The sequence below is a fragment of the Mytilus californianus genome, unplaced genomic scaffold, assembly GCF_021869535.1.
Source record: "Mytilus californianus isolate M0D057914Y unplaced genomic scaffold, xbMytCali1.0.p SCAF_11, whole genome shotgun sequence".
Lineage (NCBI taxonomy): Eukaryota > Metazoa > Mollusca > Bivalvia > Mytilida > Mytilidae > Mytilus > Mytilus californianus.
In genome coordinates this window covers 64,167,520-64,193,806 of record NW_026262593.1, presented here as the reverse complement: position 1 = coordinate 64,193,806, position 26,287 = coordinate 64,167,520, and the positions used below count along the sequence as shown (strand labels likewise).

Below are 26,287 nucleotides of genomic sequence, written 5' to 3'. Positions count from 1 at the left end.
GATTTTGAGTAGGCAGCTATTTTCTGGGTAGGTATAGGGTTAGGGCAAACAAACATATTTCATTTTATATATGGCCTGGGCTGTAATTTAAACACAATGTTTTTTTTTCTTTCTTTATAGGGTGGGGGGTCTAGTGCTAGCGCCCTTGGTCTTAAAACTATATTCAGTTCATGGAGAACAAAATTTATGATCAAAACCTCAAATCCAGTCTTTTGATTGGTTGATTTCTGCGTCTGAATAGAATAAATGGACTCAAAACTTTCATGACTACAAGGCCTGATTTCAGCTGTATTTGACACAACTTTTTGGATTTTCTGGTCCTTAATGCTCTTCAACTTTGTACTTGTTTTGGCTTTCTAACTATTTTGATCTGAGTGTCACTGATGACTGATGAGTCTAATGCAGGCGAAACGCGCATCTGTCGTACCAAATTATAAGCCTGGTACCTTTGATAACTATGTCCCCATGCCTGAATCTGCATCTATTGGTAATTAAGGAACAGTAATTTCAATATATTTTTCTGCCAAGAGACCAATTTATGCATTTTGCATGGATGAAATTGTGTAAAAACAAGTAATCTTTTAACATGTTTAATGAACTCTGTGGCAATATTTAAATTTGCAAAAATTTGCGGAATTCCAATGAAATTACAAACCATTTATAGAGATATGTGGACAATTTTAGGACTAGGACAAAGCTCCTGAAGTGAAGTGTAAGAACTGACAAAGTTGAAGTTTGTTTTTTAAAATGCTTTCATCAAAGTTATCACCCGTCCTTTTCCAGTTTACTTTAGGAGAATAAGGAGTGGTGGTATGATTGCCAGACTGAGACAACAACCTGACATCTATAGACAAAATGATGTAAGCAGATGTAACTCACTGTACAGATGTCAACAATTAGCCCATACTTTATAGTAAGCTTTTAAAGGCCCTGACATGACAAAATGTAAAAAAAAATTATAGAGAAAACCACCATCCTGATTTAATTTGTGCTAAAAACAATAGACCACAAACAAATATGACAGACAGCAACCAATGTCAACTATCAATTCACAGTCTTCCAAAAAGGACACATACACAAATTATGTGATTTGATTAAGCATGTCTCTGAATCCCAACCCTCCCCAACCTCGGAAATCTGCACAGATCTCAAATCAGGAACCTAACAATTAGCAGTTTCTGCCACATGGGGAGCAGGATCTGTTTACCCTAACGGAGCAACTGAGATCACCACCGGTTTTTGGTAGGTTTCTTGTTGCTCCATCTTTGGTTTTCTATGTTGTGTTTTGTTTAAATTTTGTCATATTGTTATTTTTTGTTTTTTGCAATGTTCAGTTTGTTTTTCAACTACAAGTTTGACTTTCCTTTTGGTATCTTTCCCCCTCACTTAGTCTTTGTCTTTTGCTTGTTATTACCTCCCTTTTATCTTTTGCTTGTTATTACCTCCCTTTTATCTTTTGCTTGTTATTACCTCCCTTTTGTCTTTTGCTTGTTATTAACTCCCTTTTGATTTTTGCTTGTTATTACCTCCCTTTTGTCTTTTGCTTGTTATTACCTCCCCTTTATTCTCTTTTTACAATTTTCTAGGCAGTAGGAATGTTCCTTGGAGAGATGATGTGTATGGTTGTATTCCTCGTCATGTATTGTTCAGGGAGGGGTGTGACAAACAGACAAAGGGATGCAAATTATTGTGGACTGGGCTACAACCCTCTGATATTCTTACCTGCCTCGCTCTGTGATATGACTGGTACCTCACTAATGTACATAGGATTGAATTTGACTTATGCCTCAAGTTTTCAGATGTTGAGAGGTAAGTGTATCTATCATTTTTAGTTTACATGTCCCACTTGGCGTCCGTTGTCGTCGTAGTCGTCTTCCTTGTTAACTTTTTAAAGATCTCCTCCCTTCTGAAACTACAGATCCAATTTCAACCAAACTTGAGGTGAATGATCATTTATAGAAGCAAGTATAAATTTATGTATGTATTTGTTCAGGTCTGTCAGTAAATACGGACACCATGACTAAGAATAGACCGTAAGGAATAAAATGCTGGTTTTGGCTTATATCTCAAAAACTTCATTAGATAGAGCAAAACTGAGGTCTGATATTGTGATTTCAGGAAAAGCTGCATACAATAATGCTGTCATTTTTTAAAATTTTTGCCATGTAATACAGTATCTGTATATTATTTGTTATTCAGCTCTCAGGTATACAATGTGACATTCCTGGCTTACATTTATATTCTTTAAGGCCACCCTTAAAAAATCCATTGTTTGATATTGCCTACCTATGCCTTCTAAGGGTTGGGAACTTGGACTTATTTTAAATGGAGTTTTACTGTGCGTATTACTATGTGTTTCTTTATTCTATTTTGGCTAGAGGTATAGGGGAGGGGTTGAGATCTCACAAAACATATTTAACCCCTCAGCATTTTTGCGCCTGTCCCAAGTCAGTAGCCTCTGGCCTTTGTTAGTCTTGTATGTTTTTTTAATTTAAGTTCATTTATATTTTTGGAGTTTAGTGAGAACGTCCATTTTCACTGAGCTAGTACACAATTTTATTTAGGGGCTGGCTGAGGACCACCTCCGAGTGCGGGAATTTCTCGCTGTGTTGAAGACCCATTTGTTGCCTTCGGTTGTTGTCTGCTCTTTGGTCGGGTTGTTGTCTCTTTGACATATTCCCCATTTCCATTCTCAATTTTAGGTAGGTAGGGATTATATTTTTTTTGGCCCAACAACGTAAGATACATGTAATAGCAATGTTTAGACAAGAAAACAATGTTAGAGCAGGAAAAAATCTTTAAAAAAACAATTTGAAACAATTTATGTCATAAATTTTTTTCTGGTAGGATGAAAAGTAACCTGAATGCATTGAATTATTTAAATTCTTATTTTTTCTGAAAAATACAAGACCAAGTCCATCCACCCAAAAAAAAAACAAAAGTTAGCTGTTAGAAAATCACAAAGACTCACAGTCATCTAACAATTATTAAATTCTTTTAAAGATCAGTCCTAATGTTCAACTCAAAATGTCTGAGGGTCATTGATACATGTAATTATATTAACAAAATATCCCTTATCTTCTTTCTTTCTTTGGAAATTATTTAAAAGCTTTGGCAGTAGATTTTTATACAAACCATAGGCATGATAGGAGTGATATTAGGTGCTCTGTCCATCTTTGTACTGATGATATTTTGTCATACCCTCTCCTTGTACAAACAAGTGCTAATTGATATTACACATTACCACATTATTTGTACTAGGAAATTTAATAACCGTCTTTTGATGGTGGTATCTCTCTCCTCTAAATTCATGCTTCTGTCTGGATTCCTAGTGCTTCTTGGAAGAAGAAACTTACAACTTTCTATTGTACTGCATTCCTGATGGTGTTAGTTTTAGTACGACTCTCCATAGTCACAATCATCAATAAGATTGGTCACATTTCAGAACACCAAAACTAAATAGACCATAGTCATGGTAACCATCATACACGAAATATTGAACATAGACTAGGGAGTTATAACCAAAATATTGTTATCTCTTATGCAACAACCAAAGAAATGAAAGACCAGTGTATCTAAATCATACCATAGACTAGTTGACAGAACCAAATGGAAAAAAGATTAGTGTACAAAAAAGCAACTCACAGTTAACAAGTACAAAAAGATCACAGATTAATAGACCAAATAAATGATGAATACCGACTAGTGGACAAAACAGGAAATAAGACCACCGACCAGAGGACTGTAAAAACAAAAAAACATGAAATAAGACCAGACCAGAGGACTGTAAAAACAAAAAACATGAAATACGACCACATACCAGAAGACTATAAAAACAAAAACAACATGAAATAAGCCCACATACCAGAATGCCAGAGGACTGTAAAAACAAAAATGAAATAAGACCACATACCAGAATGCCAGAGGACTGTAAAAACAAAAATGAAATAAGACCACATACCAGAATGCCAGAGGACTATAAAAACAAAAACAAACATGAAATAAGACCACATACCAGAATGCCAGAGGACTGTAAAAACAATAAAAACATGAAATAAGACCAGACCAGAGGACTGTAAAAACAAAAAAAAACATGAAACAAGACCACATACCAGAATGCCAGAGGACTATAAAAAAAAAAACATGAAATACATACCAGAATGCCAGAGGACTGTAAAAACAAAAATGAAATAAGACCACATACCAGAATGCCAGAGGACTGTAAAAACAAAAATGAAATAAGACCACATACCAGAATGCCAGAGGACTGTAAAAACAAAAACAAACATGAAATAAGACCACATACCAGAATGCCAGAGGACTGTAAAAACAATAAAAACATGAAATAAGACCAGACCAGAGGACTGTAAAAACAAAAAAAAACATGAAACAAGACCACATACCAGAATGCCAGAGGACTATAAAAAAAAAAAACATGAAATAAGCCCACATACCAGAATGCCAGAGGACTGTAAAAACAAAAATGAAATAAGACCACATACCAGAATGCCAGAGGACTGTAAAAACAAAAAATGAAATAAGGCCACATACCAGAATGGTAGAGGACTGTAAAAACAAAAATGAAATAAGACCACATACCAGAATGCCAGAGGACTATAAAAACAAAAACAAACATGAAATAAGACCACATACCAGAATGCCAGAGGACTGTAAAAACAATAAAAACATGAAATAAGACCAGACCAGAGGACTGTAAAAACAAAAAAAAACATGAAACAAGACCACATACCAGAATGCCAGAGGACTATAAAAAAAAAAAAACATGAAATAAGCCCACATACCAGAATGCCAGAGGACTGTAAAAACAAAAATGAAATAAGACCACATACCAGAATGCTAGAGGACTGTAAAAACAAAAAATGAAATAAGGCCACATACCAGAATGGTAGAGGACTGTAAAAACAAAAATGAAATAAGACCACATACCAGAATGCCAGAGGACTGTAAAAACAAAAATGAAATAAGACCACATACCAGAATGCCAGAGGACTGTAAAAACAAAAATGAAATAAGACCACATACCAGAATTTCAGAGGACTGTAAAAACAAAAAACATGAAATAAGACCACATACCAGAAGGCCTTAAAAGCAAAATATTATCACATACCAATAGACCAAAAACAATTTCATGGTAGCTTATATCAGTTTATTTTCCTAGCACAAGCTAGTGCTAATTAAATATATAACACCAGCACATAACATGTACAAGGAAAATGACTGATTTCTTCAGATGAATTTCAAATAAAGTTTCAGTAAACCTTAATTTGTATAAATCAAATCATAAGGAACACTTTGACCTAAGTTAATAGTAAACAATTAAAAACTGTTGCAAAAATCAAATTTTTCTCCCAGCACAGACTAGTGCTAATTTAAATATCACACCAGCACAGAATCAGTACTGAGAGAATTTATTTGATTCAGTCTTGAAATTCAAAATACTATATACTAGATAAAACACTTGACAACATAACATGTAAAACAATGAAACAACCTGTTCCCACATGTTGATATTATAAGAAATCTAGAGAAATGATATGATTACAAAAACTTGTACTCTTATGCATGTAGACTTATTATTACTTTATGAACCTGAGTCACAACACCTGTCTAGATCAGTGGTGGATCCAGGGGGGGGTTCTGGGGGTTGGACCTCCCCCTTTTTTTTTTGACGATCAATGCATTTGAATGGAACCCCCCCTTTATCCTGGGTTGGGAACCACCCTTTTAAAAATGGCTGTAGATAAATGTTCATATAACATATTTCATATATCAAGACAGATAGGGTCCAACAGCATCTTTTTATTTGAAATCGAGGATGTTCTTAGTTTAGAAATATTGACGTCAACAAAACGAGGAAGTCTAGTGTTTTCTCTCAGCATACACTAGTAGCTAACAACAATAAACAATGGCAACATAAATAACTTCCAGAATCACCTGCATGACTGACTGCGCGGTGTTTAGTTAAAAAAATACTAACATGGAGTCTGCCTACACCTGTCTATATGTATAGAACAAGGTGATTATACATAGCTGGAACCCAGTCTAACAAAAGGAATGTAGAAATTGACTTACCATATAACATTTATGTTTGTTTTGGTTGTTTGGTTGCTGTTTCGACCCTAAGATGTGTCAGTTATGACTTTGCTGCTGATACATTAGTTTAAACTAGGACACGTAACATGAATGCAGTAAGAATGTACTACTACTACCTTCTTTCCTAGCACAGACTAGTGCTAATTCATTTAATTAGTTAACCAGCACATAGTAAGTTCCAGGGAAAATTGCATACTAATAAATGCTTATAAATACATGTATGATATGCAAACAAAAAGTACACAAAAAAGAATCTGCATTTATAAATCTAAGTTACCAGCACAGAATAGTACTAATTGATCCAGTCACAACACAATACAAATGAATGTAAAAATTGACTTACCATATAAAATTTTTGTTTGTGTCAGGTTCTGTTGACATTTGCAGTTTTAATGTACTACCTCTTTCCTAGCACAGACTAGTGCTAATTCAATTAGTAAACAAGCACATAGTAAGTTCCAGGGAAAATGGCATACTGATAAATTGACAAAAGCTTACAAAAAGTAGACAAAAAAGAAATCCCATTTGTAAATCAAGTTACCGGAACAAATAAGCAACAATTAGTCCAGCAGCAACACCACACTATATAGGAATGTAAAAATTGACTTACCTTCTAAAATTTATGTTTGTGTCAGGTTCTGTTGACATTTGCAGTTTTAATGTCCTACCCTCTTTCCTAGCACAGACTAGTGCTAATTGAATTAGTAAACAAGCACATAGTAAGTACCAGGGAAAATGGCATACTGATAAATTGACAAAAGCTTACAAAAAGTAGACAAAAAAGAAACTGCATTTGTTATTTCAAGTTACCAGCACAGAAAAGTACTAATTGATCCAGTCACAACACAATACAAAGGAATGTAAAAATTGACTTACCATATAAAATTTATGTTTGTGTCAGGTTCTGTTGAGATTTGCAGTTTTAATGTCCTACCCTCTTTCCTAGCACAGACTAGTGCTAATTCAATTAGTTAACCAGCACATAGTAAGTTCCAGGGAAAATGGCATACTGATAAATTGACAAAAGCTTACAAAAAGTAAACAAAAAAGAAACCGCATTTGTAAATCTAAGTAACCGGAACAAATTAGCAACAATTAGTCCAGTATCAACACCACACTATAGGAATGTAAAAATTGACTTACCATCTAAAAGTTATGTTTGTGTCAGTTTCTGTTGACATTTGCAGTTTTAATGTCCTACCCTCTTTCCTAGCACAGACTAGTGCTAATTCATTTAGCTAACCAGCACATAGTCAGTACCAGGGAAAATGGCATACTGATAAATTGTCAAAAGCTTACAAAAAGTAGACAAAAAAGAAACTGCATTTGTTAATTCAAGTTACCAGCACAGATTAGTACTGATTGATCCAGTTACAACACAATATTGAAGGAATGTATAAATTAACTTACCATAATATTAATTTTGTGTCAGATTCTGTCCTACCCCCTTTCCTAGCACAGACTAGTGCTAATTGAATTAGTAAACAAGCACAAAGTCAGTACCAGGGAAAATTTTAAACTGATATGTAGTACTTCATGCAAAATTTACAAAAGTTAGATAGAAGATAGATGAGATGTAGCTTCATACTATTCTCCAAGCATAGACTAGTGCTAATTGTAAGTGTCACACTATCACATAGTCTGTGCTAGGGAAATTGTATGAATGTCATATAAAGAACATTCTGAGCTATCATTGAAAAAGCACACTTCAATCACTGAAGAATTTATTAAATCTGTAACTGAAAACAAAATAGACAAATTTCTACAAATTTAATAGTACCTCACTGACCTTTATGTTGACCTCTAGATGTCATTACATAAGTTCAATTTTGTTGAAACTATCCACAATCTTTCCAGCACAGACTAGTGCTAATTTGAACTGAAAAACAAGCACATAGTAAGAACCAGAAAGACTAAAAGATGAGGCACACATTCTGTTAAAATATCAGACTACTTTTCTAAATCATTACACTTTTTCCTAGCACAGACTAGTGCTAATTAATTTTGTAAACAAGCACATAGTATGTACCAGGGAAAATAGCAAACTGATCCATAGTTTTTTCATTCAATGTGTTAAATTATAATGCAAGATACTGTGTCCTGGGAAAACTGACATGAACATTTTTGTAAAAAGCATTAAAAAGTGTTTCCATGGAATCAAATAGAAGATACATCAGACAGTTTTCCTAGCACAGACTAGTGCTAATTAATATTGTAACACCAGCACATAGAAAGTACCCAGAAGACTGACTGACCATAGATATATAATGCATAAAGAATTAGAATAGACAACTCTTACATTCCTGTATTTTCCAGTTCTTTTCCAATGTGTCCGTATCAATTTAAATCCAGATGCTTTCTTACCCCACTCCTGCTAGCACAGACTAGTGCTAATTAGATTATCACACAAGCACATAGCATGTACTAAGAGGAGAGACATAATATCTTGGGATACTCTTCATCAAAATTCAGAAAGAGTAATAAAAAGAATGCAGTGCCATTAAATTATGGTGAAATTTAAAAAGTGGCAATATAAACAAAGACTAGTGTATTACCCTTTTTCCTAGCACAGACTAGTGCTAATTGAATTAGTAAACGAGCACATAGTCAGTACCAGGGAAAATGGCATATAGGTCCTTAGTGGTTCAAAATTGAATTGAACAGTCAATCTGTCACAATGTCCTTTTATCTCTTAAGTCCAGACAAGTGAACATTGAACCACTATCCAAGCACAATCTATTGCTAATTAGATGTTCACACAGGTGTAAGCAAGAACCAATGAAATGCAATGTCTATTCAGAAAAAAAAGAATTTTTAAACGAACTAAGAAAAGTGTTGTTATTTGAGATAATGATGATAGTTGGAAGCATGTTGAATTGTCATATTTTTTTCTTAGCACAAACTAGTGCTAAATTTTATTCTTACACAAGCACAAAGCATGCACCAAGTTAAACAGATGACCAACTTGGCAGAGAAAACACAAGCAGTTTATTCCTGTAGGAATTAAGTAGTAAAAGAATTGAAAAATAAAGAGACAAAATAAAAATCCAATGTTGGCATGAAAAACACAATTTGAATGAGACAGAAAACAGACAAATAATGATCACAGATACTTCAAACAGGATAGTGTGCATTTGAACATACACAGAACCACAAGGCAGGTACCAGAAAAAAATACCTCATCTTGAAAAGCAACAAGAAATTAAGATGTGAAAGACGAGAAAACAGAAAAAGCAGAGATATAAAATGTACATTGATGGCAAATTATCTTGTTGGTTGATAAATATATCACTTTCTTTATTAGCACAAGCAAGTGCTAATAGATAATATACACAAGCACATAGCATGTACTAATAAAGATGTGTGATGTTGTCTGAACAAAACAAAAATTATGCCAAGAGTGAAGAAATTGTGTGTGAAGTATCAATCATTTCTCCTGATACACACTAGTGCTAATTTGTATTTACTCACAAGCACACAGTATGTACCAAGAAAAATAAGTAACTGCTTTCAAAAAGCTGACAGTGTACAAAAGAATTCTGATGTTTTTAAATTTGAAACTTTACGTAGAGGAATCTGTGATTTGAGCAGAATAATTCTTGCCTTTTCTCCTAGCACAGACTAGTGCTAATTTTAATGGCATACTAGCACAAAGCATGTCCCAGGAAAAATAGCTAGTGAAGTGAGATTTGCTTAAAATTGCAATGAAATATGATAAGAGAGAAGATTTACTTACTTAATTGATAGATAGTTAGTAATGGTTTGAGTTTTGCTCATTGTTAACTGCTATATTATAATCTATAGTTGTTTACCTCCATTTAATTTGGTCGTTGGTGGGTAGCCCCCTCCTTATTTTTCATCGTGTGCAACATCCATACATTCCTCCTAGCACAGGCTAGTGCTAGTTAAAAGTTTACACACAAGCACATAACATTTACCAGGAAAAATGCATAGAACAGTGACCTATAGTTGCCAACTTCTGTATCATTTGGTCTCTGGTGTAGGGTTGTGTCATTGGCAATCATACCACATCTTTTTATGTTTATATAGAAGATGAAAAATATTAAATTTCAATAACAGTGTCTTGAAAGAGATTTCTACATTGTAATTTGTTATTTATTTTATTTCCACAAGAAATCATCTGAAATTGTTAAAATAAGATCAATAGAGTAATGCTGTAAAAACAACCTTTTACAAGATCATGAGGGTCTGGAAAGGGGTTTACAGAATAGCCAATAATGGACCAAATGTACAGAAAAATATACCATAAAAAATAAAGAATAGAGAAAATAGGATAAAAAATAAAGAAGATAATAATCAGGTTCTAAAATAAATAGAATAGAGAATAATGGGCAAAAAATATAGTGAATAGAGAATAATGACCTAAAAAAATTTAAATAATACAGAAATGAGGAACCTCTTATTTAGACCATCATTTATTTTCTGTAGTGGCAATTGTCAGCATATTCTCTTACACAAACATGACAAACTAATGCTAATATATACCAGCAAACATAAAGTACCATGAAATGAGCTAAACTATAAATTGGTATTGCCATAAAATCTTGTAAAATTACTCACATATTCGACTTGAGTCCCAGTTTCTTCTGAGAGATAATGTGAGTTAGTTCTTTAATTTTTAAATCTTGCCAGTCATTGACATCACTAGATAATTTGTGTATTCATTTTTTTCTCCTAGCATAGACTAGTGCTAATTCAGTTTCACAAGCACATAGTAAATACTAGGAAAAACAAAATGATAAATCAATTATTTCAAATGTAACCTGGAAAAGAACAAAACAGAAGGCAACAACCTAACAACACATGATATATACAATCATGTCATTAGTCTGTAACTGTCAGGAGATCATCTGGACTGTTTTAGATGCCATCTTTCAAACTTGTACCAGTCATCCTTTTCTCCTTGCACAAGCTAGTGCTAATTCGATTTGTTTAACAAGCACATAACAAGTACCAGGAAAAACACATGATAAATAGATTCATTTAAAATGAAACCTACAAAAGAACAAAACAGGAGGCAACAACCCAACAACAAAAGAGATGTACAATCATGTCATTAGTTGGTTACTGTCAAGGAGATCATAAATGTTTGTTTTCATTTTCATCTGGACCTTTTTGGATGCCATCTTTCAAACTTGTACCAGTCATCCTTTTCTCCTAGCACAGGCTAGTGCTAATTATTACACAAGCACATAACAAGTACCAGGAAGAATGAATGACATTGACTCATTTTGGTTCACAAAGTCCAACTTCTAATACAGACTATGTTTATCTTTGTGGACCTCATTAAGAAAAGATGACATACACAGTCTTTTTTCTTAGCACAGGCTAGTGCTAATTAAATTACTTCACAAGCACATAGCAAGTACCAAGAAAAACAACTAAAATGCATATATTAATTACACTCCATAAATAATCATTACTATGAATAAGAAAAATATTAACAGACTCAAAATTGAACATGTGTGGAAAATATATGATGCTGACTTAAGTGTGCATAACACATGTTTCTGGAACAGCCTTAATTAGGTCATTTGAGACCAAGAGTTCAGAAAAACAAAAGGAAGAAAACTTTTTTGTTTTACTCAATGGTGAAAATCTTCCATTTCATCATTTTGTAGACACCTTTAAGTAAATTTGCTACTATCAGTCTTTTCTCCTAGCACAGGCTAGTGCTAATTTCTAATATCAAACACCAGCACATAGCAAGTACGAGGAAAAACAACTAATCTTTTGAATGCCACGTTACAAGAAATCCACTTTTAAATACTAAATACAACTAACATGACTAAGAACAAAATCAACAGTCACAATTCCATAAAATACAATTTAGGTTAGTTTGTCAACATACATGTAAATTAGGAGGAAAGATGTTGTAGTCAGTTTTTTCTCTTAGCACAGACTAGTGCTAATTCATATTTTACTTACAAGCACATAGCAAGTACCAAGAGAAACAAATGACATGAAATTAATTTTTTATTCCAATATCAAGTTCATGAATTACGACCCTTAACATTCTTCGTAGTATTGTTAATTGTTCTCCCTTATAGACTTTAAAAAGAAGAGATGAAAGTTTCAGGCTTTCCTCCTAGCACAGACTAGTGCTAGTTTGTCATAATCAGACAAGCACATAGCAAGTTCTAGGAACAACGACTGAAATCCAAACTCCTTTTCTTAAATAGCCTCAATAAGACTTAGATTAAAAACTTTCACATCCAGTACTCTTTAGAAGATTCTAAAACAGAAGAAAAATGAGAACATTCAGAAATGGCAAAAAAACATACTGACTTCCTTTCCACTTTTTTGATAAAGTTTGTAATAGTCTTTGTCTTTTCTCCTAGCACAGACTAGTGCTAATTTAAAATGTAACAAGCACATAGCAAGTACCAGGAAAAACAACTGACATAAAATTTGTTTGAAAATCCATTTTTACATTGAAGATTGAGAACTAAATCCAATGACTTTTTGTTTTTGTTGTTGTTAATCTATGAATTTTATGATGAATAAGAGATGAGAGAAATCGTCAATCTTTTCTCTTAGCACAGACTAGTGCTAATTTAGTGGACACATAAGCACATAGCAAGTACCAAGAAAAACAAACGACACAGAATTATTTGAAAAATATATTGAAATGAGTAAAGCCTTTCACAGTTTTAGACTTTTAGACAACATAAGGAAAACTGAAAAGCCAATATTTTATCCTAGCACAGACTAGTGCTAATTTAATGTTACACACCAGCACATAACAGGTACTAAGAAAAAACAACTGACATACCTTTTGTTTGAAACTTCCATATTACATCAAGTAAGAGAAATATAAATAGTGACAATTACAGACTTCCCTTTGTCATCACCATAAAGTAAACTGTAAAGCCAATCTTTCTCTTAGCACAGACTAGTGCTAATTTTATGTTTTACGCAAGCACATAGCAAATACTAAGAAAAATGACCAACATAAATTTTGTTTGAAAAAAATCATTTTCACATCAAATAAGAGAAATAAATTGATGGCTATTTCAGACTTCTGTCAAACTTAATAGATCTATACCATTAAGAAAACTGTGAAAAAAACAATATTTTCTCCTAGCACAGACTAGTGCTAGTTTATTTTACACACAAGCACATAGCAGGTACTAGGAAAAATTACTGACATAATTTATAAAAAAATTACCAAAATCAAAATATTGTTAATAAAACAGAGAAACAGTCATCTTTTTTCCTAGCACAGACTAGTGCTAATTGATAAGATTAGACACAAGCACATAGCAAGTACTAGGAAAAACTACTGACATAATTTATAAAAAAAATACCAAAATCAAAAAATTGCGAATAAAACAGAGAAACTGTCATCTTTTTTCCTATCACAGACCAGTGCTAATTGATGAGATTAGACACAAGCACATAGTAAGTTCAAGGAAAAACAGCTGACTGAAGCAGATTATCTGTTGACTAAACATGATAAAGATGATTCATGTTTGACTGATTACTCAATGTAGATTTCCTTACCTTTGAAAGATATCACCAGTTTTAAAGATATTCATTTTGCCTAGCACAAGCTAGTGCTAATTGTAGTATTTTTCATAAACACATAGTTAGTACCAGGAAAAATGAATGTTAAATCTCATGATTTATATATATATTTTTTTATCATTTTCAAAAGGCAATTTATTTTTTGAAAATATATGAAAAGTTCCAAGTATCATGAACATTTTTAGGCAGATTAAAAGTTGAAATTAACATATTTCCTAAAAATTGATTATAAAAATGAGAGAAATTACCAAATAAGACAATTTAAAAAAAAAAGTTGAATAGGTCCAATAACAAATAAGGAAATAAAAATGATCATGTAGTATTGTTTCAACTTTATTATTATGCACATTGTGTAGGTTATTTTTAGATTTGAAGTTTTATATATAATTTATTATTATGCAAATTTCAATTCTTTGACTAATATATTTCATTGTCTACTGTATTAGATTGTTGAATACTTAAAAAGGAACATGTAGTGGTCTCGAAAAAAGTATTGTTTGAATTATTTAAATTCTAGATATTAACATGGAAGTATTAACTTGGCAATTTAATACTCTCATGATATGATCATAGTAAAGAAAAAGTATTTTTCAATTTCATATAAAACATGATTATAATTTGAAGTGGTCTTGAAAATATATAAAATTCATTTAAGAGGGACTTGAAATGTCTTGAAAAGGGGTTTATTTGAAATATGAAATTAAACCTTTATTTATAGTAGACTTTTAATTTAGTTTTGAAGGGGTGTTTTCAATCAAAATATAAACATTTTCTAGTGATTGTCTTGAAAAAATAATTTTAATTATCCAATTAAAACATTTAAGTAAATGTCTTTACCTTACTGTGAATTAAATCTTCCATCCATCTATCAATCTCAAATCAGTTTGTGTATAATGATATTGAAATAGATTACCAGGGACTTTTATGATCCCTGCATTGTGTAATGCCAATTTGCAACTGACCAGTGGTTATCACCCCACAGGTGTCTGTAAAAATTTCTCATACCCCTTCTGTTAGGTGATGTCACTTCCCTTCTGATGTGGAGCTAACACACTTAAGTGTCATAATGAGGGATTTGATTAATTAGGAGATTGTCAACAGAAATTAACATCCAGTTGTAAACACTGGTAGATTTCAAATGTGAAATATACATGCCAGTCTTGACAAGTTTATGAAATTTTGAAACTTTATAGAAATTTTATGTTTCTAAAAATTACTAGTTAAATAAATCATGATATAGAATTAAAAAAGTTATATATATACTGATGATAAAACCTTAATGTCAAAAAATACATTCAGAAATAATAATAAAAACTTGCACTTATTTTCATTTTAATATATATTAATCTTTATTTTTTTTAGATTTATGTCAGAATTTTTAAGTTGAAAAAATCAGTAAAGAATTATTTAATTATTTTACCATATTTAAATCTATTGAGATTTTGTTATTAAATTAATCTTTGAAAGGAGATATAATGAAACAGTCACTATAAAACTCTTCAATTATTTAAAAAATAAAAATAAATAATCTATTTTAAAAGTAGTTTTAAATGGTATAAAAATTAAGGTTTGTAAATGAATAAATAAAGTGAAATTTTTAACTTTTTACATCACAGTAAAATATATAAAAACTACCCAAAATAATGCAATTTTATATAAATTATAATTTACTTACTTGTGTTTCCTTCAAATCTTCACAACAGAATACACCAAAAACTTTTACCCCTCCTTTTTTATACCAATCCCCCCTAATTTGGCAAGTAATGCTAACTTTTGACACCTGTTTCTAAAAATCTATTCTCAATGCCAGATTAGGATCAAAAATAGACACACATTAATAACTAATTAATTTCTGTCTATACATATGAATGAAATTTACCTGTAATTATAAATTACAATTGCTGTGAAAACACAACAGGTGTCACTTCAGGGGAAATAACTCTTGTCATGTCTTTGATGTTTCTTTAAGAATACATAATTGGATTTTGTTAATTTGTTTGTAATTAATAGTAATTTGTAAAGATAATCCGTGAACTTATATGTTTAAATAGTTAAAATTCCTTAGGCTATAATTCCATTGTTTGTTTATGTTTGTGAATATTTTGGTAAAAACAGTTATTTTACATGAATTTTAACTTTATCAGATATAATAAATTAGAAATTATATATGCAGAAATGGAGATAAATTAGCATACCAGATTTTAATTTGCATAATTTTTTTTAACATTAAATCAAAATCAAACTACATATTATTCTAGATTTGTAAAAGCAAACTTTATTTTGAATTATTATTTATTTTCAAACATCAAAACTTTTAAATGAAGAAATCATTGCAAATTATAAACTTACAAAATTAACCACATATATTCTTATATATTTCTATATACTTTTAATTAAATAATAATTGAAAAATTGTTCATAAATGTATTGTACAAATTCAGTAAGAAATTTACATTCAAAATACATTTATAAATGATAATTGGTTTAAAATGAACAAATATTGACAGTTTTGGACTCACAAATTTATGCTTTCTTGGCCAACCAAACTTAATATTTAGAATCCAAGCAAGTGCTTAGAACTAGGAATAATTTTATTTATTTGATGGTGACTTTTTCCCTACATTATAAATGTGTGACCTTTTTTCCTACCAAAACTGTGACTTTTTTCTGTTTACCTTTTTTTTCCAATTACAGTCTGCCTTAGTCAGGACCACCTCATTTCAGGAAACTGCCTTAGTTGACTGATAGTAGCATGCTTGCCTAAAATACAGTAGATCATGGGGTCACTCCCTAGCCAGTTTAAACCAAAGACTTAAAGATTGGACAAATTTGCTTCTTCACTTCTAAGCACACAGCATGAAGAACCCTAGCCAAAATTTTAAACCAATTAGACTTGAAAATTGGTATTTGCTCCTTCACTTCTAAGCACACAGCATTAAGGATCCTAGCCAGCATTTTAAACCAATTAGACGTGGAAATTGGTATTTGCTCCTTCACTTCTAAGCACACAACATTAAGGACCCTAGCCAACATTTTAAACCAATTAGACTTGAAAATTGGTATTTGCTCCTTCACCACTAAGCACACAGCATTTAGGACCCTAGCCAGTTAAAAACCAAAGTCTTAAAAATTGATAATTGCTTCTTCACTTCTAAGCACACAGCATATAGGAACCTAGCCAGCATTTTAAAACAAAGACTTGAAGATTGGTAATTGCTTCTTCACTTCTAATCACACAGCATATAGGACCCTGGCCAGCATTTTAAAACAAAGACTTGAAGATTGGTAATTGCTTCTTCATTTCTAAGCACACAGCATACAGGACGCTAGCCAGCATTTTAAAACAAAGACTTGAAGATTGGTAATTGCTTCTTCACTTCTAAGCACACAGCATATAGAACTGTAGCCAGCATTTTAAACCAAAGACTTGAAAATTGGTATTTGCTTCTTCACCACTAAGCACAGCATTTAGGACCCTAGCCAGTTAAAACCAAATACTTCAAAATTGGTATTTGCTTCTTTTGACACTGCTAAGCACACAGCATTTAGGACCATTGCCAGTTTAAACAAAAGACTTGAAAATTTGTACTAGTTGCTTCTTCACCGCTGTTAAGCACACAGTATTTAGGACCCTAGCCAGTTAAAAACCAAAGACTTGAAAATTGGTAATTGCTTCTTCACTTCTAAGCACACAGCATATAGGAACCTAGCCAGCATTTTAAAACAAAGCCTTGAAAATTGGCTTTTGCTTCTTCACCACTAAGCAAAACAGACTTTAGGACCCTAGCCAGTTTAAATGAAAGACTTGAAAATTGGTATTTGCTTCTTCACCACTAAGCATGCAGCATTTCAGAGAAAATACAATATCCATTCTGTTTTATTCTGTGTATATATATAGTGAATATTGACATTTAGTTTTTTTCTTATATTGTTAAGTTACTGTATCACTCAAATCCTATTTCCACATCTTTTATTGTTTTATATCAAGGCCTGAATATCTACAAGTAATGTGTAAACTAGCAGTAACAAGGTATAAATAGATTGTGTGTGTTTATGTTTGATGTTTTTCTTCTTTGTGTCGATCTGATGAGTTAAGCCTTTTTCAGCTGATTTTTATACGCCCGTTTACGGGACGTATTATGGTATACCGTTGTCCGTCTGTCCGTCCGTCTGTCCGTCGTCAACATGTCGGACATTAACTCAAAATTGCTTAAACCAATTTGCATAAAACTTTGGTGAATTGTTTATATCTATTGACGTGAGCTCCCTTTCGTTTTTTTATAAAATTTAGATTTTATGTTTCCGAGTTATGGGGTTTTATTCATTAAAAAAAGGGGGATTTTCCAGTTTTCGGACAATAAGTCAAGAATGCTTTCACCAACTTGCAAGAAATTGTGGTGAATTGTTTATATCTATTGACATGAGCTCCCTTTTGATTTTTATAAATTTTAGATTTTACGTTTCCGAGTTACGGGGTTTTATTCATAAAAAAAGGGGGGACTTTCCAGTTATCAGACAAAAACTCACAAATGCTTTCAGCAATTCTTATGAAACTTTGGTGAATTGTTTGTATGTATTGATGTAAGCTCCCTTTAGAATTTTATAAATTTTACATTTTACATTTCTGAGTTATGGGGTTTTATTCATTAAAAAGGGGTGATTTTCCAGTTTTCTGACAATAACTCAAAAATGCTGTCACCAATTCTCATGAAACTTTGGTGAATTGTTTATATCTATTGATGTAAGCTCCCTTTTTATTTTCATAAATTTCTAATATGACATTGAGAATTAATTATACTTTATTTGTTTATAGTCTGACAACAGATTTACTAAGTATTGCACAACAGCAAGAAATCTTTAATTGAACATAAATTCAATTCATATAACCAATTTCAAGTTCTTTGAATACATTTATTCAGACACCTATAATATGTCAAATATTTAATTACAATCCAAATTCAGACCTGAATCAAGCTTGAATATTGTGTCCATTTTTGCCCCAACTGTTCAGGGTTGGACCTCTGCGGGCGTATCTAGCTGCGCTCAGCAAAGCAGTTTATTATCTTTTGTTCTTATGTTGTGCTGTTACACCACTGTCCCAGGTTAGGGGGAGGGTTGAGCGCTCATAAACATGTTTAACCCTGCCACATTCTTTATGTGCCCGTCCCAAGTCAGGCTCGTAGTTCAGTGGTTGTCGTAGGTTCATGTCTGTCATATTTTTATTCTTTTTTTAAATTGTTTTGTTATGAATTAGGCTGTTAGTTTTCTCAATTGAATTGTTTCATAATTTTCATGTTGGGGCCTTTTATAGCCGACTATACCTGTATCGGTTTTTCTCATTGTTGAAGGCCGTACAGTTGCCTAAAATGTCTTACATCCATTTTATTTGAACCTTGGTGTATAGTAATGTTTCATTGGCAATTATACCACATATCCTTATTATACCCCACGCAACGATAATGTTTTTGACCCGTCCGTCCGTCCGTCCGTCTGTCAGTCCGTCAGTCCGTCAGTCCTGTTTCTTGTCATCGCAACTCCTCTCAAACCACACAACAGAATTTCACGAAACCTATTTAGATAATAAGGACATACTATGTAGTTGTGCATATCGACAGGAAATTGCGATTCAATTTTTTTTCTAGGAGTTAAGCCCCTTTGAACTTATTTGCTTCAATGTACTACTGCAACAGTTTGTCATCGCAACTCCTCTGATACCACACAACAGAATTTCATGAAACCTTTTTAGATAATAAGGACATACTATGTAGTTGTGCATATCGACAGGAAATTGCGATTCAATTTTTTTTCTAGGAGTTACTCCCCTTTGAACTTATTTGCTTTAATGAACTACTGCAACAGTTTGTCATCGCAACTCCTCTGATACCACACAACAGAATTTCATGAAACCTTTTTAGATAATAAGGACATACTATGTAGATGTGCATATCGACAGGAAATTACGGTTCAATTTTTTTTCTAGGAGTTACGCCCCTTTGAACTTATTTGCTTCAATGTACTACTGCAACAGTTTGTCATCGCAACTCCTCTGATACCACACAACAGAATTTCATGAAACCTTTTTAGATAATAAGGACATACTATGTAGTTGTGCATATCGACAGGAAATTGCGATTCAATTTTTTTTCTAGGAGTTACTCCCCTTTGAACTTATTTGCTTTAATGAACTACTGCAACAGTTTGTCATCGCAACTCCTCTGATACCACACAACAGAATTTCATGAAACCTTTTTAGATAATAAGGACATACTATGTAGATGTGCATATCGACAGGAAATTACGGTTCAATTTTTTTTCTAGGAGTTACGCCCCTTTGAACTTATTTGCTTCAATGTACTACTGCAACAGTTTGTCATCGCAACTCCTCTGATACCACACAACAGAATTTCATGAAACCTTTTAAGATAATAAGGACATACTATGTAGATGTGCATATCGACAGAAAATTGCGGTTCAATTTTTTTTCTAGGAGTTACGCCCCTTTGAACTTATTTGCTTCAATGTACTACTGCAACAGTTTGTCGTCGCAACTCCTCTGATACCACACAACAGAATTTCATGAAACCTTTTTAGATAATAAGGACATACTATGTAGATGTGCATATCGACAGGAAATTGCGGTTCAATTTTTTTTCTAGGAGTTACGCCCCTTTGAACTTATTTGCTTCAATGTACTACTGCAACAGTTTGTCATCGCAACTCCTCTGATACCACACAACAGAATTTCATGAAACCTTTTTAGATAATAAGGACATACTATGTAGATGTGCATATCGACAGGAAATTGCGGTTCAATTTTTTTTCTAGGAGTTACGCCCCTTTGAACTTATTTGCTTCAATGTACTACTGCAACAGTTTGTCATCGCAACTCCTCTGATACCACACAACAGAATTTCATGAAACCTTTTTAGATAATAAGGACATACTATGTAGATGTGCATATCGACAGGAAATTGCGATTTAATTTTTTTTCTAGGAGTTACGCCCCTTTGAACTTATTTGCTTCAATGTACTACTGCAACAGTTTGTCATCGCAACTCCTCTGATACCACACAACAGAATTTCATGAAACTTTTTAGATAATAAGGACATACTATGTAGATCTGCATATTGACAGGAAATTATGATTCAATTTTTTTTTCTTATACATATTTTTTTTCTTACATATATTTTATTTCTCCAATGACAATGTGGGGATGTGGGGTATGTGAGCGCGCTCACTAAGGTTCTTTAATTTTTATATTGATATGTTTACAAGAAAAAATAATGTCAACAGCTGGAGTTATCTCCACTTCATTGAAAAGTTGATCAAGAAGAATGTTACCCATCAGTCAGAGATGTTGAGAGTCTATTGTATGATAAAACACTTCAATCACTTATAATGAATCATTTCCCTAATGTATAGAATTGTTAAGTCATAATTTTATATTCTCTTTCACCTTAATAATTAAGTGATTTAGTAGGAAAATGTAAACTGCAAGATTTCACTTTAATATCTGGGTCAATACATTAAGAGTTATATATGTATACTGCAGCAAAAGAAGGTTTTATACTAAAAAGTCGTTTAAGAGGGAGGGGGAATGTGGAGAGATAAGTTTAAATATAGCTCAAACAACAACCCAGAAAAATCTTTTGTATTCTGTTAAGGTCCTTTTAGATTTTAAGGTACAAAACATTTTATCATTGCAAAAGGATAGCTTACTCAAAAATAAAACTCACATTTTAGATTTTAAGGATGAACTTAGGTGAAATTAAAAAAAATCTAGAATTTAAAATTGATACTATAAGTGCATTAGTATAGAAATAAAATAAGCTAAAAATATTGATAGGTTATGGAACTCCTTTTTGCAATATTTGATTTTTAAAAAATGGCACGAAAAGGCTGACTCTGACTTTTACCTTATATTTAGCATTGGCATTATTTGGGTCTCAAATCGCAAGAAAAAATCTAGAATCTGCTTAAATTTTTGGTAATGACCTTTTTATGAGCTGTTGAAGTCTTCTATGAAAAGAAAAGTTGATGATATGGGGCAAAATATTTTACCCTATAATGTTTGAAAAACCAAAGAAGTCAGAACATCTGACAAAAATTCATCAACCTGACATGACTACATCCTTAATAGCATCATTTGTATGAAACATTTTCAGAAATGGCAGTAATTAAATCTTGTATTTTTGTGAATTATTCCTCAATGGCAATAATAAATGCATGCAATAATTTCTGAATTTACAGTAAGTAGGTATACTTGGTGTGAAAGTCAATGGAAACAGCTGACCACCAAGGACATACATGCAAAATATTAAAATGTACTGTATCCTGTATGGTCTCTAAGTTTAAAGATCAATTGTCTTTTCCATGTATGAAGTTCCAAACTGACTCTGTTATGGCATCAATATCCACATCTTTCATATCCTACTAGGAAAATTTGAGGGAAAAAATGAAAAAAAGGCATAAGAAATGTTTTAACAAAGGACATGAAAGAATGACCAGCTTAAAAGAATAAGTAAACAGTGGCAGTAGTTGCATTATTCTACCCAGAACTCATAAAAAACTTTAAATACAAAAGAAATGACACCCTCCCCCCCCCCCCCCCCAAAAAAAAAAGAATAAAAAAAAGAAGCAAAAACAAAATAAAAAACAAAAAACATAAAACAAAACAAAACAAAACAAAACAAATAAATAATAATTGAAAAAAAAAAAAAAAAATTAGTAAGTTGGATTTAATTAAGAGATAATTCTTTCAAGCCATGCTCTATGGTCATTTTAACATGGGTAGGCATTATATTTGTCAATAGCAAGGTATAAAATGTTGACAAATTATAATGCCTACCAATGTTAAAATGAACATACAGCATGGCATGATAGAATTATTTCGATTCTTAAATAGGAAAATTTAGAAATATTGCACTCCAAGGCGAACTAGATATAATACACGTTTGAAAGGCAGCCATTTTGATTTGATGAAGCCAAAACCTTAACAGCTTCAATCGTTTCACGATAAAAAATGAAAAGATACATTTTAACTTACTTTTAGAATGATTTTATTTAATTTCCTAGCGAAAACATGAACACAAATGTCCATTTTGATCTCCGGCTTTGTTGAAAAAAAACCAACTGACGTTGCAATTTCAAATGTGATGCCAATCACATTCAGCCCATGTTTTATTGGAATTAGAACATGGCTTTGTTTCAAAAGCGAAAGAAGAACGTCATATTAGAATAAGTTATATGTCATCATAAATATGCCAAAAAAATTTGACTTGTTATACAGTTTCTTGTGTTTATTTCAGGTGCTGTTATAATCTTCACTGCCCTGCTGTCGGTAGCTTTCCTTGGTAGAACCATCCGAGCCCAGATGTGGATTGGTATAGTCAGTGTAATCGTTGGTTTGGCCGTCGTTGGTGTGTCGGATATCATTTTCAACACTGACAAGAACAAAGATACAAATGGAATAATTGCAGGTAAAGGTTACATGTACAGCTGGTGGGTAAAGGTTACATGTACAGCTGGTAGGTAAAGGTTACATGTACAGCTGGTAGGTAAAGGTTACATGTACAGCTGGTAGAAAGAAGTTGTTTTTGTGTTTTATCTATTATTTGTATTTTATTTTAATGCCCCACTTAGGGGCCATATGTTTTTCGGTCTGTGCATCCGTTCGTTCGTCCCTCCGTCCATCCGTCTGTCCCGTTTCAGGTTAGAGTTTTTGGTTAAAGTTTTTGGTCAAGGTAGTTTTTGATGAAGTTGAAGTCCAATCAACTTGAACCTTAGTACACATGTTCCCTATGATATGATCTTTCTAATCTTAATGCCAAATTAGAGTTTTGACACCAATTTCACGGTCCACTGAACATAAGTATGATAGTGGGGTGGGGCATCCGTGTACCTTGGACACATTCTTGTTTTGTTTTTTCAAAATCATATTTTTTCTCATGACCTTGACCTCCTTTTTATGGTTCATTGGTTAATGATAATTTTTCTTTAGTTTTTGTCGCAGAAAGCTCGACATAGGGATAGTGATCCGGCGGCGGCTATGGCGGCGGCGGCATTAGCTAACTTCTTAAAAGCTATATATTTTAGGGGGTGGAAGATCTGGATGCTTCATACTTTGTATATGGATGCCTCATGTTACAAAGTTTCCATCAGTCACATGTCCAATGTCCTTGACCTCATTTTCATGGTTCAGTGACTACTTGAAAAAAAAGTTAAGATTTTCTGTAATGTTAAATTCTCTCTTATTATAAGTAATAGGATAACTATATTTGGTATGTGCGTACCTTGCAAGGTCCTCATACCCGTCAGACAGTTTTCACTTGACCTCGACCTCATTTCATGGATCAGTGAACAAGGTTAAGTTTTGGTGGTCAAGTCCATATCACAGATACTATAAGCAATAGGTCTAGTATATTCGGTGTATGGAAGGACTGTAAGGTGTACATGTCCAACTGGCAGGTGTCATCTGACCTTGACCTCATTTTCATGGTTCAGTGGTTATAGTTAAGTTTTTGTGATTTGGTCTGTTTTTCTTATACTGTATGCAATAGGTCTACTATTTGGTGTATGGAATGATTGTAAGGTGTACATGTCCAACTGGCAGGTGTCATCTGACCTTGACCTCATTTTCATGGTTCAGTGGTCAAAGTTAAGTTTTTGTGTTTTGGTCTGTTTTTCTTATACTGTATGCAATAGGTCTACTATATTTGGTGTATGGAATGATTGTAAGGTGTACATGTCCAACTGGCAGGTGTCATCTGACCTTGACCTCATTTTCATGGTTCAGTGGTCAAAGTTAAGTTTTTGTGTTTTGGTCTGTTTTTCTTATACTGTATGCAATAGGTCTACTATATTTGGTGTATGGAATGATTGTAAGGTGTACATGTCTAGCTGGCAGGTGTCATCTGACCTTGACCTCACTTTCATGGTTCAGTGGTCAAAGTTAAGTTTTTGAGTTTTGGTCTTTTTTTCTAATACTATATGCAATAGTTCAACTATATTTGGTGTATGGAAATAATTTATGATCTATATGTCAGTCACGCAGGTTTTATTTGACCTTGACCTCATTTTCAAGGTTCATTGCTCAGTGTTAAGTTTTTGTGTTTTTGTCTGTTTTTCTTAAACTATGAGCAATAGGTCAACTATATTTGTTGTATGGAAGAATTGTTAGCTGTACATGCCTGCCTAGCATGGTTCATCTGACCTTGACCTCATTTTCATGGTTCATTGGTCAATGTTTAGTTTACTTGGTTAATGTTAAGTTTATGTGACAGTTGTAATAAAGCTTTATATTTAGGTCTATCAACATAATATCAATGATTAGTAAAGAAGGCGAGACATTTCAGCATGTGCACTCTTGTTTAGTTAATCAGATACTCTAAGCAATAGGTCAACTATATTTACTGTATGGAATGATTGTAAAAAGTCTTAAATTTGTTCTAGCTTCGTTTGCATAAAAGCATATAGATAAATTGAAAAACAATTATATTTCAGTGTGTTTCTTAAAGTCAATGATGATACACACAATAGCTTATTTTATGAAGAGAGATATCTAAATGAAAATAAAACTAAATAATTTCCACAACTAATATATTAGAAAATTAAATATTAGAAAAATTTGCAAGTAGAAAACTTTAATGTGTTTAAGAATATGTAGGATTAAACTTATAAATTGGATGAAGAATAAATGAAAATATGTTTCAAACTTATTATTTAGATTAGACTTATAAAGATGATTTAATTTAAAAGCTTCTGAATCTTCTCTATAACTTCTACTTTATTCACAGATTGTTTATTATCTAAATAAAAATTGTAATAGACACCTCTTTAAAGGCTCCACAGATTAAAATGATATTATGCATTGATATTTTCATTTAAACATAAATCCATTCGCTAAATTAAATTTATATTCTAAATTTGACATGGGGAAATCTGTCAGATATAAATAGATTCATTACAATCATCTCAATTTAAATCCACCCTATTACAATTTAAAGATGGTACATAACACTACAGGGAGATAACTCTAAAAATCAGCTGAATATTTTAATCACATTCTATTGTTAAGGAAATATTAAGCTTCTCAATGATCAAAATTAGTGTTTGTCAAACTGCTATATATCCAATCTGGAAACAGTATATCAATATATATATTTGTTCCTGATCCAATGAAATTTTCCCGATAAAGTGTGGTTCAACATTTGAAATTTATATATTTCTGTCAAAGGGTCAAATTAAATATTTTGTCAAAATTTTAAGAAAATTAAAACGAGCCAAATTAATTTTAGCCAAGGTGTTTGGTACCACCTTAATTTACATTTTGAAATACATTTTTAGTTTCAGAATCTAGGATTTCCAATACATAGTAGAGGTTGATAACCCACATGTTTAGGTAGAACGAAAATATATAATATATTATGTTTTGGCATGTATGTACATTTCTCTAATTCTTACGTTATTTATCCTCTTCCTAACCTGTTGATTATTTTTATTTAATCATGGGCGGTTCGTCTGATCTCAGTTCTTCATTGGTCAAAATTCGATTATGTTGTTATATTTGAGGTATTCAAAGGGCATTAGGGGAGATTAGTATTGTACTAACTGATTTTACCC

General features: G+C 32.4%; 1 protein-coding gene across 1 annotated transcript in view; it reads left to right on the top strand.

The window, feature by feature from the left end:
- Positions 1-26,287, top strand: part of LOC127720505 (solute carrier family 35 member F6-like) — a 42,248-nt gene that overhangs the window by 2,115 nt on the left and 13,846 nt on the right. Inside the window, exons 3-4 of the mRNA XM_052227097.1 lie at positions 1,587-1,809; positions 22,975-23,145. Coding sequence (XP_052083057.1) covers positions 1,587-1,809; positions 22,975-23,145 — 394 coding nt within the window. The remainder of the gene's footprint in view (positions 1-1,586; positions 1,810-22,974; positions 23,146-26,287) is intronic.